Here is a 16,992-nt window from a genome sequence, read left to right on the forward strand (position 1 = left end):
CACAGCAATGCAGGTTCCAAGCCATGTCTACAACCTACACCACAGCTCACGGCAACGCCAGATCCTTAACCCACCCATGGTTCCTAGTCGGATTCGTTAACCACTGAGCCACGACGGGAACTCCTCAGCATTGATTTCTGACTGCAGAGCCAATGTCACTTAATTCTTGAGAGACTTTTCCATGTAGTGATAAAGTACAACAAAACCTTACATAGTTAGCTGATGTACTCACACACAAACATTGTCCCCCCAACTCAAACTTGCAGTTTAACAAGCAAGAAATGCTTTGGATAGACCGTTCAATAAACTAACATGCTGTTATTTGTAGGAGGACAGGAGTTGCTTTTAAAAAATGCTTTAAAGAACAGTCTAAGTTCAATCAGACTTGACTATGCCAATGAAATCAGCAAAAGTAACTAGACTGGTAGGAACTGGAGTTCAGTCTTCAAAGAAACCCTTACTCAGCTAGTTCTGAGGAATTGCGATCTCTTCAGGTAGAGATTTCTCAGTCAGCAGAACAATATAAAGGGCCATTTCTTGGATTCGGTCAGAAAGCAGACTGAGAAAAATAAAACTTCTAGAAGTAAAGCCTGGGACCTTGGCTCTCACAGCCTCAGCCTCAATTAGTATTTCAGAACTAATGGTTAGATTTGTTTTCCCACAATTTCACAATCTTTGTCAAGCTAGTTGCCTGGGACCCATATTTGCTATGATTATTACAGTTGCTGAAACTAAACTAACCACATGCTGGATTTTTTTCAGCTGTGGGATCCCAGTAAATCTTCCACCATAAAGAAAGTAACATAGGTCTCTTTTAGAGGAGAGCTAATTAGTACTCTTACTTACCTGCTATTTAATACTCCTAAGATTTCGAAGATGATGAGCTCAAACATGGTGCAAGAAAATGCAAAAGTCACAGAGAAGATCACCTGTACCACATACTGACGCACCTGTTAAAAGCCAAATAGACTAAAAGTCATTTCCTTGTGTGAAATATTGAGTTTGATAGTCTTATAGTTGCCACTCAGAAAACTTATTTTGAAGAAATTCTCAAGTTATAAGAAAAGGGTCACACAGGTTCGATCCATGGCCTTGCTGAGTAGACTAAGGATCTGGCGTTGTTGTGAACTGTGGTGTAGGTTGCAGATGTGGCTGGGATCCAGCGTTGCTAAGGCTATGGTGTAGGCTGACAGCTGCAGCTCCGATTTGACCCATAGCTTGGGAACATCCACATGCCATGGGTATGGCCCTGGAAAGACAAAAAAAAAAAAAAAAAAAAAAAAAAAAAAAAAAAAATGGAAAAGAAAGGAAGAAACACGGTCATGACAGTAGCTTGCCTGGAGCTAAAGAAATAGGTGAAAGTAGGGAGTGCTTTTGAATTGTAGGTCACTATTACTGCCATCCTCTTGTGGATGAAGAATTATAAGCATAAGAAGATGAAGTGACAGATTCAGAAGTAGCACTTAGAATTCCTGATGTACACTGAGAAACAAAACCTTATATATAGAAGTTAGTGTTAAAAGGGTTTCTTTAACACCCTGCAGATCTTGGACCAGTTTTAGAACCTCCCCTAGGAGGACTTAAAGTATTGAGCAGAACAGAATCTCTAGAATTCTGGGTTCTTTCAGACAATAACCCAAACTCCTTGGGGAAGTTTAATGAAGAACTTCCTAGAAATGACCCCAAAATAGTCCATAACTATTGAGCTTATTACTAAATGAGGAAGATTAACTAGGAAATAGCCAACGTAGGCTGTTTTTTGTTTTTTTTTTTTTTTTTTTAATTCAAGGCTTAAGATAAGAATCAGACTAGCCTTAGGATTTTTGGTATTAACTTAGGATGTAAGATTGGTAATTAACACTGAAGGCCAGACATTCAAATGAATGAGCACATTTATGAGACATTATAAGTTAAATTCTCTCCCAGAGAATAACTATCTGCTATTGGTATGTATACTGCTATGACTAAAGCATGATATTTCTTGCTCCCGGCTTCTGGGCTATTCATGACTTGGTTTAAAAAAAAAAAAAATCAATGAAGCTTAATTATATTCTCCAATTTAAGAATTACATAGTGGCAAAAACTTCCCACCTTGGAAGTGAACATGATTTTTTTTTCTTTTGACCATCGCAGGTCATGAAAGGTCAAATACAATTGATTTTTTAAAATTGAAGTATACTTGATTTAACAATGTTTCAGGTGTACAGCAAAATGATTCAAATATATACATATATAGATACATATATATAGTATACGTATATATATTCTTTTCCATTATATGTTACTATAAGATATTGAATATAGTTCCTTGTATTTTACAGTTATGTATCTATTTTATATATAGCAATGTTAGTAGTGTGTATTTGTTAAGTTTAAATTCCTAATTTATCCCTCTCCCCTTTTCCTCTGGGTAGACATGAGTTTGTTTTCTATGTCTGTCAGTCTATTTCTATTTTGTCAGTAAGATCACTTGTATCATTTTTGTTAGGTTCCATATATAAATGCTATCATATGATATTGTCTTTCTTGAACATGATTTTTATTTAATGGGGGTATTTTTCTTGACCCATTTAAAACAATGTAAATTCATATGGTATTAGCATAATCAAAATGAACTTTTCTCACCTCATAGTCCTTAAACAGTTGTCTCATGAAAAAAAGCCACCCAAATCCAAAGAAAAGTATCTGGAGGGGAAAGAAGATAGAAGGTCAATATACACAATCTTTTGAGAAAAGCCTCATGTAGACTATTTTATAATAAAAGGTCGACTAACTATAAATAGCTTATTTCAGAGATTAAAGGTGACATCCCCTCAATTTAAAGATCTACTTATTAATGTCCTCAACACTGGCAGTAGATGTTGAAATGCTTTTCAGTATTCGAAATAATCCTTGTTTTATAACATGTTTTAGGTTAGACAAAAATTAAAGTATGCATTTTCCTGTAATCTTATGATAATCATTTTATGAGCCAGAGAAATTAACAAATAAAAAAGGAGTCAGTGAAACTTGCTTCTTACAGATGATCCTTGTTTGCAAGTATTTTAAAAAATAAAACAAGACAACTGCAAGGAAAAGGGGTTAAGTTTTTTCAAAAAAGGAAAGAAGTAGAAAGACTGATTTTTAAATTTTTTAAAGTATAGTTGATTTACAGTGTTCTGTCAACTTCTGCTATATACCGAAGTGATCTAGTCATACTTACACATACGTTCTTTTTCTCATAGCATCTTCCATCATGTTCTATCACAAGTGATTGGTCATAGTTCCCTGTGCTATACAGCAAGACCTTATTGCTTATCCATTCTACATGTATTTTTAAAATATATTTTTCTTCATGGACCTTTCTCAGCTTCTCCACTATCTTTTCTAATCCACATAAAGTACATTTCACCTCACTGTAAATCCAAGAGATTGCAGGATCCCATTTTGTCAGTTTTGGTTCAAGCTGTCATGAGAGACAGTAGCCACATGGCAGCTCTGTTCAGTGTTATAAAGCTCATTTGTTTTTCATTGTTAAGTAGAACCTTCTCTACACATACATATTCTGACACAACTCTTTTCTTCTTATACCAGCTAGGAGTTTTATCAAAGAATAAAATTTTTCTTTTTTATATAATGATTTTTATTTTTTTCATTATAGCTGCTGTACAGTATTCTGTCAATTTTCTACTGTACAGCATAGTGACCCAGTTACACATACATGTATCGATTCTTTTTTCTCACATTGTCATGCTCCAACATAAGTGACTAGATATAGTTCTCAGTGCTACACAGCAGGATCTCATTGCTCATCCATTCCAAAGGCAAAAGTCTGCATCTATTAATCCCAAGTTCCCAATCCATGCCACTCCCAGAAAGACAAATACCATATGATATCACTTATATCTGGAATCTAAAATATTGCACAAATGAACCTTTCCACAGGAAAGAAAATCATGGACTTGGAGAACAAACTTGAGAATAAAATTATTATTTTTAAAGTATAGTTGGTCTACAATGTTGTGTTAATTTCTGTTGTACAGCAAAGTGACTCAGTTATACACACACACATATATATATTCCTTTTCATATTCTTTTCCATTATGGTTTATTACAGGATACTAAATATAGTTCCCTGTACTATACAGTAGGACCTTGTTGTTTATCCATTCTAATCGTTTGTTATCTGCTAACCCCAAACTCCCAGTCCTCCCATCCCTCTGTTCTGTTTGTGAGTCTGTTTCTGTTTCGTATGTAGGTTCACTTCTGTCATATTTTAGATTCCACATATAAGTGATGTCATGTGGTTTTTGCCTGAGTTATTTCACTTAGTATGATAATCTCTAGGTTCATTCATGTTGCTGCAAATGGCATTATTTCAGAATAAAATTCTTTTATGTCTTCCCACTGACTTTAGGAGCTAGTATGAACTTGTGAGCACAGTTTAGCAGAGATTCCTCTTGCTATGCCCTCCTCCCCACCAATCATAATTTCAGCCACTTTGCTTCTTTAGACACAGCATTCTTTCATAACAAGACCTCTGATGTTATTCTCTGACAGACACTTCTCTCCAGTCTCCTCCCTACTTGTCCTACAGATCTTAATTATTATTACCTCTGGAAGGCCTTTTCTGGCCTCCTAAATACAGGTAGCTTGCTCTTTTTATATTTCCCTTATCAAAGCACTAATCACACAGTTTTAAAAATGTCTAATTTAAATACACACTTTTTTTTTTAAAGACATTAGACTGTAAGTTCTATGAAGATAGGGATCATGTTTGTCTTGTTAGTCTTTGTATCCTCAGCACCCAGCACAATGCCTGGCACGTAGCAGGCTCTCTGTAAATGTTTGCTGAATGAATAAATGGTCCATAGTAAAAGATAGTTTGTTTTTCAGGAATATTAACCTCAATTTTTTTTGACAATAACCTCTATGTGTTGTGCTAGGTACTGGGGATACAAAGACAAGCAAGACAGTTATACTCTCAAGGAGGTATAGTATAGTGGTGAAGATGCTAAATAGTTATAATTGTAACATGAGACATGCAATGATAGAGATATGCAAAGGATATGTAAAAGAATATAAAAGAGGGAGACCAAATCAATCTAGTAGGGGGTTAGGACAAATTTTTTCTGGGGAAGATAATACCTTAGATGAAGGGGATTTTAATTTAGTTAAAACCTGATATCATGTGCAAATTTGGGGATTATATGCGTTTTTCTAGAGAAAGGTTCCAAGTTATTTACCACACACTCTAAGGTTTCCACCATCCCTAAAACATTAAAAAAAACCTAATACTCTCTTAAAGGATGAAAAAGAATTATATAGGTAAAAGACTGGTAATGGGGGTACGAGAACAGGGCTTTCTTTCCAGACAGCAAAGAGCATGAATAAAGGCACAGAGGTAACAAATAGTATTGTATATACTGGTAACTACAAACAGTTTGGTGCTGAAGGAAGATAAAATTCAAAGAAGGAAGTAGTTAAATGAGGCTAAGAGAGGAGGAGCAGAGGACCAATGACTGAAAGCCTTGGAGGCCACTGCAAAGAGCTTAGATCATAGTCTGTAGGTGATAAGGAGTCATATAAGTAGGGAAAAGACATGGACATGTTTATTTTATACAGAGCACTATTGTAGCTATTTGAAGGAAACAACACTGTAGAGAAAGAAACTTCACTGGACATTATTGCAGCAGTCTAGATGAGAGATGATAAAGACCAGAATAAAGACATTGGTGAGGAGTTCCCATCGTGGCACAGCAGAAATGAATCTGACTAGGAACCATGAAGTTGTGGGTTTTATCCCTGGCCTGCCCAGTGGGCATTCCTCTGAGCTATGGTGTAGGTTGCAGATGCGGCTGGGACCAATGTTGCTGTAGCTGTGGCATAGGCCAGCAGCTGTAGCTCTGATTCGACCCCTAGCCTGGGAACCTCCATATGCCACTGGTGTGACCCTAAAAAGCAAAAAAGCAGGGGAAAAAAAACCCCAGACCCTCAAAAACAACAAAAAAAAGACATTGGTGGTTGGCATACTAGGGCACAAAAGAAGCTTCAACAAATTTAATCATATAGAAATTATTTCAAGCATCTTTTCTGAGCACAACCACAGAAAAAGAAATGAGGAAAAAAAAGATTACATGGAGACCAAACAACATGCAACTAAAAAACCAATGGGTCAACAAAATCAAAAAGGAAATTAAAATATACCTTGAGACAAATGGCAATGAAAACACAACCATACAAAATCTATGGGATGCTACTGTAAACCAGCTATGATGGAAAAAATAAAAATCATTAAAAGAAACCTATATGCTGCAAAAGCAGTTCTTAGAGGGAAGTTCATAGTGATACAGGCCTTCCTTGAAAAAGAAGAAAAATCTCAAGTAAACCACTTAACTTAGCATTGAAAAGAATTAGAAAAAGTAAACCAAACCTAAAATCATCAGAAGGAAGGAAAAAATAAAGGCCAGAGATGAAATAAATATAATAGATATTTAAAAGACAATAGAAAAAAAAATCAACAAAATCAAGAGCTGGTTCTTTGAAAGGATATGCAAAATTGACAAACCTCTGGCCAGGCTCACCAATAAGAAGAGAGAACCCAAATAAACAAAATAAGAAATGAAAAAGGAGAAATATCAACCAATACAGCAGAAACACACACAAAAACTATAAGATAATTCTATGAACAATTATATGCCAACAAATTCGAAAATCTGGAAGAAATAGAAAAGTTTCTAGAAACATATACCTGCCAAAACTGAATCCAGAAGAAATAGATATCTTTAACAGATCAAATACTAGAAGTGAAATAGAATCTGTAATAAAGAATTAAAAAAAAAAAAACAACTTCCTACCAATCAAAGTCCAGATGGCTTCAAGGATAAATTCTACCAAACATACAAAGAACTTTTACCATTCCTTCTCAAACTCTTCCAAAAGACTGAAGAAGAGGGAATACTATCAAAGATACTCTATGAAGCCACCATCACCCTGATATCAAAAACAAAGACACTGCCAAAAAAGAAAATTATAGGCCAATCTCTGATGAATACAGATGCAAAGAATCTCAACAAAATATTAGCAAACTAAATCCAATTATACATTAAAAAAAATCATAAACCATGACCAAGTGGGATTCATCCCAAGTTCACAAGGATGGTTCAAAACACACAAATCAATCAATGTGATACACCACATTAACAAAAGAAAAGAGAAAAACCACATGATCATCTCAATAGATGCAGAAAAAGCATTTGACAAAAATCCACATCCATTCATGATAAAAACTCTTACCAAAGTGGGTCTGGGGTGAACATATGTCAGCATAATAAAACCAACTGATGACAAACCCACAGCCAATATAATACTCAAAGGTGAAAAGCTGAAAGACTTTCTGCTAAAATCTAGACCAAAATTTTAGCTCAAAGATGCCCACTCTCATTCCTTCTATTCAACATAGAATTGGAAGTCCTAACAACAACAGCAATCAGACAAGAAAAACAAATAAAACATATCCAAATTGGAAGGGAAGAGGTAAAATTGTCACTATATTCAAGTGACATGATACTATGTATAGAAAAGCCTAGGGACTCCACACAAAAACTACTAAAACTGATAAATGAATTCAGCAAGGTAGCAGGATACAAGATAACATATAGAAATGGGTTGCATTTCTTTACACTAACAGTGAAATATCAGAAAGGGAATGTAAAAGAAAAAACCTTTTAAAATCATACCAAAAGAATTAAAATACTTAGGAGTAAACCTGACCAAGGAGGCAAAGATTTATATGCTAAGAACTATAAAAAATTAATCAAGGAAATTAAAGATGATTCAAGGAAATGGAAAGATATCCCATGCTCTTGGGTTAGAAGAATTAATATTGTTAAAATGGCCATACTACCCAAAGCAATCTACAGATTTAATGTGATCAAATTACCAATGACATTTTTCACATAACTAGAACAAATAATCCTAAAATTTATATGGAAACATAAAAAAACCAGAATTGCCAAAGCAATCCTGAGGAAAAAGAACAAAGCAGGAGGTGTAACCCTCCCAGACTTCAGACAATACTACAAAGCTACAGTAATTAAGACAGTGTGATACTGGAACAAAAAACAGACACATGAATTAATGGAATGGAACTGATTCTGTTGCAAATGCAGCTGGACAGCTGCATGTAAATCAATGAAATTAGAATATATCCTCACTACACACACACACACACAAAAGCCCTCAAAATGGCTTAAAGACTTAAACATAAGACAGGACACCATAAAACTCCTTGAAGAGAACATAGGCAAAACATTCTCTGAAATAAATTGTTCCAATGTTTTCTTAGGTCATTCTCCCAAGGCAATAAAAATAAAAACAAAAATAAACAAATGGGACCTAATCGAACTTAAAAGCTTTTGCACAGCAAAGGAAGTCATATTTACAAATGATGCAACTCACAAGGACTTCCTTTCCAAAATATATAAACAGTTCAATTAAAAAAAAAAAAAAGAGTCAAAAAATGGGCAGAAGGGAGTTCCACTGTGGTGCAACAGGATCGGCAGCATCTTGGGAGTGCCGGGATGCGGGTTTGATCCCTGGCCCCACTCAGTGGATTAAGGATCTGGCATTGCCTCAGCTGCAGCACAGGTCACAACTGCAGCTCAGATCTGATCCCTGGTCTGGTAACTCCATATGCCTTGGGGCAGCCAAAAAAGAAAAAAAGTGGGGTTTGTTGGGGGCAGAAGACCTGAGTAAATATTTCTCCAAAGAAGTCATACAGACAGTGCTCGCTTCGGCAGTACATATACTAAAATTGGAACGATACAGAGAAGATTAGCATGGCCCCTGCGCAAGGATGACACGCAAATTCACGAAGCGTTCCATGTTTAAAAAAAAAAAAAAAGAAGTCATACAGAAAATGGGCACATAAAAAGATGCTCAACACCCACTATTAGAGAAATGCAAAACAAAACTATGATGAGGTACCACCTCACAGCAGTCAACATGGCCATCATTAAAAAGTCTAAAAATAGGAGTTCCTGCTGTGGTACAACAGAATAGGTGGCCTCTCTGCATCACTGGGATGTAGGTTTGATCCTTGGCCCGGCACAGTGGGTTAAGGATCCGGCGTTGCTGCAGCTGTGGCAGTGGTCACGACTGTGGCTCTGATTTCATCCCTGGCCCAGGAAATTCCATATGATGTAGGTGCAGCTGTTAAAAAATAAATAAATAAGTGTACAAATAGCAAATGCTGGAGAGGGTGTAGAGAAAAGGGAACCCTCCTACACTGTCAGTGGGAATGTAAGTTGCTGCAGCCAGTATGGTGAATTCATATTAGGGAGGCTCCTCAAAAAACTAAAAATAGAATTAATTGTTACAAGCCCTAGGCTCCTCTTTATAACATCTTCCTTCTGCTTACACTTTTTAAATATAGGTGAATGTACATATGCACACACACACACATAAACAGATGCCAATATACAAATAACAAGAGATTATTTAAAGTAAAAACACAGTTATATATGATCCTGCAATTCCATTCCTGGGCATATATCTGGACAATATAATTCAAAAAGATAATGCACCCCTGTGTTCACAGCAGCAGTATTCACAATAGCTAAGACATGGAACAACTTAAATGTCCATTGACAGATGAGTAGATAAAGAAGATGTGGTACATATATAGTGGAATACTACTCAGTCTTAAAAAAGAACAAAATAATGCCATTTGCAGCAACATGAATGGAACTAGAGATTATCATACTAAGTGAGGTAACTCAGAAAGAGAAACAAATGCCATATGATATCACTTAGATGTGGAATCTAAAATATGACACAAATGAACCTACCTATGAAACAGAAACAGACTCACAGACATAGAGAACAGACGTGTGTGTAGTTGCCAAGGGGGAGGAGGTAGGAGAGGGAAGAACTTGGAGTTTGAGGTTAGCAGATGTAAACTGTAACATATAGAATGGATAAACAACAAGGTCCTATATTTAATATATTTATATGAAATAAACCATAATGGAAAAGAAAAAAAATGTATATATATATAACTGAGTCACTCTGCAGCATAGAAGAAATTAAAACAACATTGTAAGTCAACTATACATCAGAAAAAAAGAGAGGAGGCAACAGACTTGACTATTTGGAAGGTAAAATCAACAAGGAGGAATCAAGGAAGACTAGTTTGGAATATAGGATGAAGAGTGAGGCCAACTCACTTTATATAAAGATACTGGAGAAAAAAAAAAGGCATGGGGATGGGAGATAAGGGGATGATGGGTTCACTTTTAGACACAGCTTAGTGCTTGAGGGCCATCCAGGTTGACATAAACAACAGATTACGAAGAAAGGCCAAGATACACCTAAGAGTTGAAACCACCAAATAATATGAGATCACTCCGGAATAATATGTAGAGTACAGAGAGTAATATGCCAAGAAGAAAATAGTGAGGGAAGGAATGGGAAGAGTCCAGGAAAGAGACAGAGAAGGAACGGTCAGAGAAATAACAGCGCCAAGAGTGTGGTATCTTGAAACCAAGGGAACAGAAATTAAAGGAGTGTTAAATGAAGCCGAGGCAGGCAGTTAAACCAGGACTGAAAAATGTGCAAAGGATTTGGTAACTTGGAGGTCAATGCTGACCTTGAGGAAAATAGTTTGAGTAGTGAGATGGAGGCAAGGGCCAGACTTTAGTAGGTTGGGAGTGCATGGAGGGTAGCTGTAGAGACAATAAGCACAAATTGCTCAAGAGACAGCTGAGAATGAGAACCAGGGCAAACATTAGATAGTAGCCTGAGCAAGAATGTGGGGTAAAGAGAAAAATTCACAGGGCAAGGGGAAGAATGCAGTAGAGAAAAGAGATGAACAAATATGAGAAGGAACTGAGAGATCATAGGATATGAGTTGATAATGTTATTAATTTATTATTACTAGGAGCAACTACCTTTCATTGACCATTTAGTATATTCCAGGAACTCAAAGTGCTTAGCCCTGCAATCTCATTAAATCATAAAAACCTGATAAAGTAGGGCTGATTGTCCTCATTACAGAGAAAGCTGAGGCTTAAAGGACCTTAATCAATTTATAGCAAGTTTCAGAATCAGGATTCAAGCTGAAGCTGGTGTGGCTGACTCCAAAGCTTGTGCTTTTAAACCACTTCACAATAAGCTGCTCCATGATTAAAGGTGCAGGTGGAAAGGATGAACTTAAACAGCTGAAGGGGGCACCTTATTTTCTGATATGGGAGGAAAGGAGTTGGGAATGGCTGTGGATATAAATAACTACATAGATTAAGATGTAGGAAGTAGAAGGAGCTCACCCTTTTTGGCCTCACTTTTGTTGATAAAGTTGTTGGCAAGGTCATCTGCTAAGAGTAGGAGATGTAAAAATGGAAAAGCAGACTTTGAAAAGAGAGATAAAGGTTCAGAGAAATTATGAGGGCAAGGGAACAAGCAGCTGATTAAAGACAAGGAAAAAAAATGATTCATTGATCTGAAGGTGTCCATAAACTCATGGCATCAGCAATCTGCACAGTTGTGTGATTTTCTACAGAAGCCTCAGGACCCTTAGTAGCAGACTAACTGTAGCAGTGATCCAAGTGTGGACTTTTGTATGTAGGAAAAGAAACAAGAGGGCATGAGATCCTTTGGGTATTATAAAGGAGACATTTAGATTCATAGTTTAGTGGCCATATTTAAATGACTTCTGAAGTCATGACTGAAGTTGGAGAACTTAGGTATTTAGGATTGAAAGTGGCGAACGGTAGAGATGATAAAAAATCAAATATTTCACCAAGATCACTCTGAAATGGGACTTTAGGAAAAGAAAACAAGTGAAATTGATAAGTCTATATGAGGGGACGGGAAATGAGAGTTATATACCTTAACTATTTCATTGTGGGCTCCTTTCGCATCGACAAAAAAAGCTTAAAAAGACTTTTACACAACTAATATGAAAAAAATACCAGGAGAATTCAGTAAGTCCAAGATTAATATGAATTCTGGCAAGATTAAAGAGGATCTAAAAAGCATGCAAAAGGAAAAAGCAATTTCAAACATTTTTGCAAATAAAATAGAAAATGCACAGATTCTTATTCAAAAAAGAGAATTAATAGTTTTGAAATTGTGAAGTCTTGACCTTGGGACTTAGAGTGTACTTTGGAACTGACAAGTCTTACGACTGTAGAGAGAGGCTGAAAACATGGGTTAGATAACAGCTGCTTTTACAAAAAATAACTGCTACATTGAAAATTAGCTTCATATAAAAAAATAAGATGACCATTGGCAGGACATTCATTAAAGAACAGACAAGACCCCTTCCTTGGATCATTTATTTGCCCTTTTATTTATTTAACAAATATTCGCTAGTGTATAATATGTGTCAGGTCCTAGGGGTAGAAAGGTGAACAAGAGAGCATGGACACTGCTCTCAAGGAGTGTATACTCTATGGAGGAGATAAACAAGTAATTGTGAAACAATGTGATAGTGCTGTTACAAGTGAAGTGGGCAAATGATACTATGAAAGCATGTATAGGGATATCTAATCCATTCTGGAAGAGGCGCTTCGGATATCTATGATGAGATCTGAAGGCTGAACAGGAGTTAGCCAGGAGAAAGTAGTGGAGAGGCATGGGGAAAAGGTCCAGAAAGAGAACAGACTAGGGGAAATTTAGAGGCATGATAGCATGGCCAGGTTAAGAAGTAAAGTTTACCTTTACTAAAGAAGTTTAGCAAAGCTAGTGTATAAAGTGAAGTGAGAAGTGGTACGGGTCAAGGCTGAAGAGGTAAGAGCTGGGGGGTGGGGGTCTCACCATAAGAGATTCCATAAGCTATACCAGGGATGTGAACTTTATCCTGTGGCACAGTGAACAACCTCTATGTCAAGATGTTGCCTGAAGTGGATCAGCTTCAATATATGACCTCTGATTTCAGATTTCATTCCAAATAAATCTTTCAGTTCATATAAAACAGAAAAATTGAGGGGGAGATGTTTCAGGTAATCGCACCTCTCTAGAAAGGTGCTTTTTATTAAATAAATATTTATTAGGCCTCTATGTGCCTGAAACTGATCTAGATCCTGGGGAATACAGCACAGGAGACAGAGAGTACCCCGGATCTCATGGAGTTTCTATCAAACACAAATAAACAATAGAGATGGATATGAAGAAATTAAAAGAGGGAAATGAGATAGAAGGTGTCTGGGGCTATCTTGGCTGGGGATAAGGAGTCAGGTAAAGCCTCCCCGAAGTGGTATTTTTACTGATACCTAAATGATGATGAAGTAGCTACATAAATATCTGGATAGAGAACATTCCACGCAAAGGATCCTTTGGGTCTTAGTTCCTCATTTGTAAAGAGCAGTTTTGAGAATTTAATATTGCACATGAAAGCATGTGTGAAAGTTAAAGTATCATAAGGTAAACAAGATCGGAAAGCTGCTTTCTTGGTTCAACTTATCAATCAATTATATTCATTGTAAAAATCTTAGAGGTTACAATAGAATGCCAATTTCTTTTTTTTACTCCAAGTGAAAAAATGCTACTTAAATATTGTCATTTTTCTTGAGTTAGTAAAAATAACCCTGAGTTGTCACAAAAGGATAACAGAAAGCCTTGGAAAAGTTAGAAAAGCAAAGGACTTACATGTCCAGATTTTTGAACATCAATATGTTTTAATATTATGCAGCCAATAAAAACAATAATTATGAAAACTTATAAAGAATGGTAAATTTAAAAACAAACAAGTATTGCATCAGGCTGTTCCCTGTTTCACACTCTCTGAAAAAAATTTTTTTTTTTTGTCTTTTCAGGGCCACACCTGCGGCATGTGGAGGTTCCCAGGCTGGGGGTCCAGTCAGAGCTGTAGCCTCTGGCCTACCCCACAGCCACGCCAGACCTGAGCCGCATCTGTGACCTACACCACAGCTCACAGGAACGCCGGATCCTTAACCCATTAAGCAAGGCCAGGGATCGACCCCACAACCTCATGGTTCCTAGTCGGATTCGTTTCCGCTGTGCCATCACGGGAACTCCTCGAAAATCTTTTAATAAGTTTTTCAAGAAACAAGGAAAATGCTCCACTCCGAAGACAGAGCATTAGAATAAAGCAATACATAAACAGAATAAAACCCCCAAGGAATTAATTTACTTTTAAATCCCCCAAAAGAAGTTTCTGTTATGTGCCACTTGGAAGAAAAAAAAAAAAAAAAGAACAATTAAGAAAAATTGCTTTAGGAGTTCCCGCTGTGGTCAGCAGGGGTTAAGAACCTGACATGCTGTCGGTGAGAAGGGTTCCATCCCTGGCCTCTTCAGTGAGTTAACCAGTGTTCCAGCAAGCTCTGGTGTAGGTCGCATATGCGGCTCATTCTGCCTTACTGAGGCTATGGAATGGGCCAGCAGCTGCAGCTCCAGTTAGACCCTTACTTAGCCTGAGAGCTTCCATTTGCCGCAAGGTGCAATGGTGACAGGAAAATTTTAAAAAGTTTAAAAATACTTTAAATTACTAGAAAAATGAGGGGGTGGGGTGGGAAAATCACTAATTTAGTAGTATGAGCTTCTACAAATTTTAACAGTTGGCCAAAAAATAATGCTTGCATTTGGAGGTGAAGATGGCGCTATGAACAAGCCAAGATCTCAAAAAATAAGCTCATAAGTAAATACATAAATGATATCAGTGTTGTGATAAGTGCTGTTTAAAAAAAAAAAGAGTAACTCAACTAATGACACAGTAAAACCAAGAGTCTTTTATAAAGCAGAGACAGTCAAATGTCTTATTTGTTCGTATCCTCAGAACTTTATATAATGATCAATAAAAGTTTGCTGACTGTATCACTGAATGAAGGTGGACAATCGGGAAGGAAAGAGGCTCAGAAAAAGACCCTCCTTTAGGGTTGCTGCCCTAAAAGCTTGGGCAGCAAACAGAAGATAAGTACAAACAAAACTTGATACTTAAAAAATCTCTGACGTGAGAGTGGTAAATTCCTCCGCACCCGGATTCAGTATTTGACAACTAACCAGCAACGCCTCCACGTGTCCCCAGGAGCCAGCCCCGATTGGCGAGACGCGCACGGAAACACACTCTTCCCTGATACACTGGTCAGCTGCGCAATCCAGAGCTTCAGGGCACTTTGGGGACCGCTCCCTTCCTGTGGCACTGACTCTGAGCGCTAAGGCCACCTGACCCCTCCCAACAGTGGCCAGGAAAGCTGGGGTGGGGCTGGGGGGAGTAATAGAGACTGGGTTGGGGCGCGGGCGGCCGCCAGATGCCTCCTGACAGGGAGGGCGCAGGGAACCGGCCGCAGCAAATCCCACACCCTCCCGAGCTCCAGGCACCAGAGAAGCGGACACAGGCTGCGAGCGAGAAGAGCGAGATGCCGGGCCAGCCTGCATCTCTGAGGCCCAAAGAAGACGCCGAGAGACAGGGAGACTGAGGAGTCCCGGGGCGGGACGCAGTAGCTCACCTGGGAGGTAATCATGATGCTGGAGTCAATTAGGAAACTCATGGCGAAGTGTAAGGAGGGCTAGTGCTTCCGCTTCCACTCCCCGAGGCCCCAGCACGCTCGGGCCGCCGGCCCCTCACACAGGCGGCAGTCGCCCGGGGGCCACCACCAGACCCTTGGCTCGCCAGCCCGACGCCATCAAGCTGCGCCGCAGCCAGCCAATCAGCAGCTACATACAGCGCTTCCCGCCTCGGCTAGGATTGGGCGGGCGTCTAGGAGCTGAGCGCCTGGGGGCGGGGCCAGGGAAAGGGCCGTTCTTGGGGCGGGGCTTAATTAGACTTGTCCTGCCTAAAAGGGGCGGGACACAATAACGTGGTCTGAAAATTAAAAACAAAACCAAAAACAAAACCCAAAAAAGATGTAATGCAAGGTAGCATTTCCATTTCTGAGGCTAAAGGAGGCAGGGCCTGAACTAACATCTTTTTAAAGTGGCAATTCTATTTTATAATGGTCGTAGCTAATAAGATGAAGTTATTAGTAACAATTATTATAACGGGTTAGACTATAATGTGTTTTAGATGTTACAATTTATACTTAGCTCCACAAACAACTGCATAATTACAGACGAGAGAAGAGTGGAAAAGCAGGTGAGATTTTAGCAAACGTAGCTAACCAATTAAATTTCTGATGTGATAAGGACGATGAAAAAGCACACCATCTGTAAGGAGTGATAATCTCATTGTACTTGATACCCATCATACAATACCCAGAGTTGAATTCTTATGCCATGCTTTTAAAAGGCAAATAGATGTATTGGGGCGTACTCAGAGGTCAGTCACCAGATGAGGAGGAGGAAAGGAAGATGACTCAGGAATGTTAACAGCTGTCTTCATTTGAAAGAATGGATAGAATTAATATGGCCCCAAGAGATATTTGTAGGACAAGGGAATGGAAGTTAAATGAAAGACAGACTTAATTCAAAACAAGAAGTAATTCTTTGAGTCTGAAGATGAGTTATTTTAGGAAATAAACCCATGTTGGAATTACTCAAATGTAGACAGAATCAGTACTTCATCTATTCAATACTCATTGCATGAATGCTTAAAGAAATGCTGTGGGGCTTATCCTTTCTCGCCAGAGCTCTAGCTAGTCTTTGAAGTCCTTGCATGTTATTGGCCTGATGCTGGCCCCAGCTGAAGGCAATCACCCAGTGTGGGAGCAGCTGCATTCAAGGCTGCAGATAATACCTCAAAGCACAGTCTTGAGCTGACCTGCACCTAGGACCTGAGTACTTAGGCTACTGCAATTTGAGTAACTGAGACATTTATTACACACAAGGGAATGTGTCTCTCTTTCTTAGATTTGAACTCTACTCATACTAAGCAGCCAAAAACTACCTGTCAGATGTCCAACCCCCAATGCATAGGCCAGGGAGCAGTGGAGGCAACTTTCCTAAGGGAGAGTCTAAAACCAGAGAACTTTGTGCCGCTGAGATCTATCAGGGAAGCACCAGCATCTGTATAGGCATATAGTAAGTTAGAATCTCACCTGAGATTCAAGGCTGTGA

The 16,992-nt window shown here is 38.2% G+C and overlaps 1 protein-coding gene across 1 annotated transcript in view; it reads right to left on the reverse strand.

Annotated features, from left to right (window-relative positions):
• The window catches only part of LOC100154179 (Golgi pH regulator), a 57,393-nt gene extending 41,726 nt beyond the window's left edge, over positions 1 to 15,667 (reverse strand). Inside the window, exons 1-3 of the mRNA XM_003481473.4 lie at positions 15,447 to 15,667; positions 2,626 to 2,685; positions 847 to 950 (exon numbers count right to left, since the gene is read on the reverse strand). Coding sequence (XP_003481521.3) covers positions 847 to 950; positions 2,626 to 2,685; positions 15,447 to 15,488 — 206 coding nt within the window. The 5' untranslated portion in view covers positions 15,489 to 15,667. The remainder of the gene's footprint in view (positions 1 to 846; positions 951 to 2,625; positions 2,686 to 15,446) is intronic.

This window comes from Sus scrofa, chromosome 4 (genome assembly GCF_000003025.6).
Source record: "Sus scrofa isolate TJ Tabasco breed Duroc chromosome 4, Sscrofa11.1, whole genome shotgun sequence".
Lineage (NCBI taxonomy): Eukaryota > Metazoa > Chordata > Mammalia > Artiodactyla > Suidae > Sus > Sus scrofa.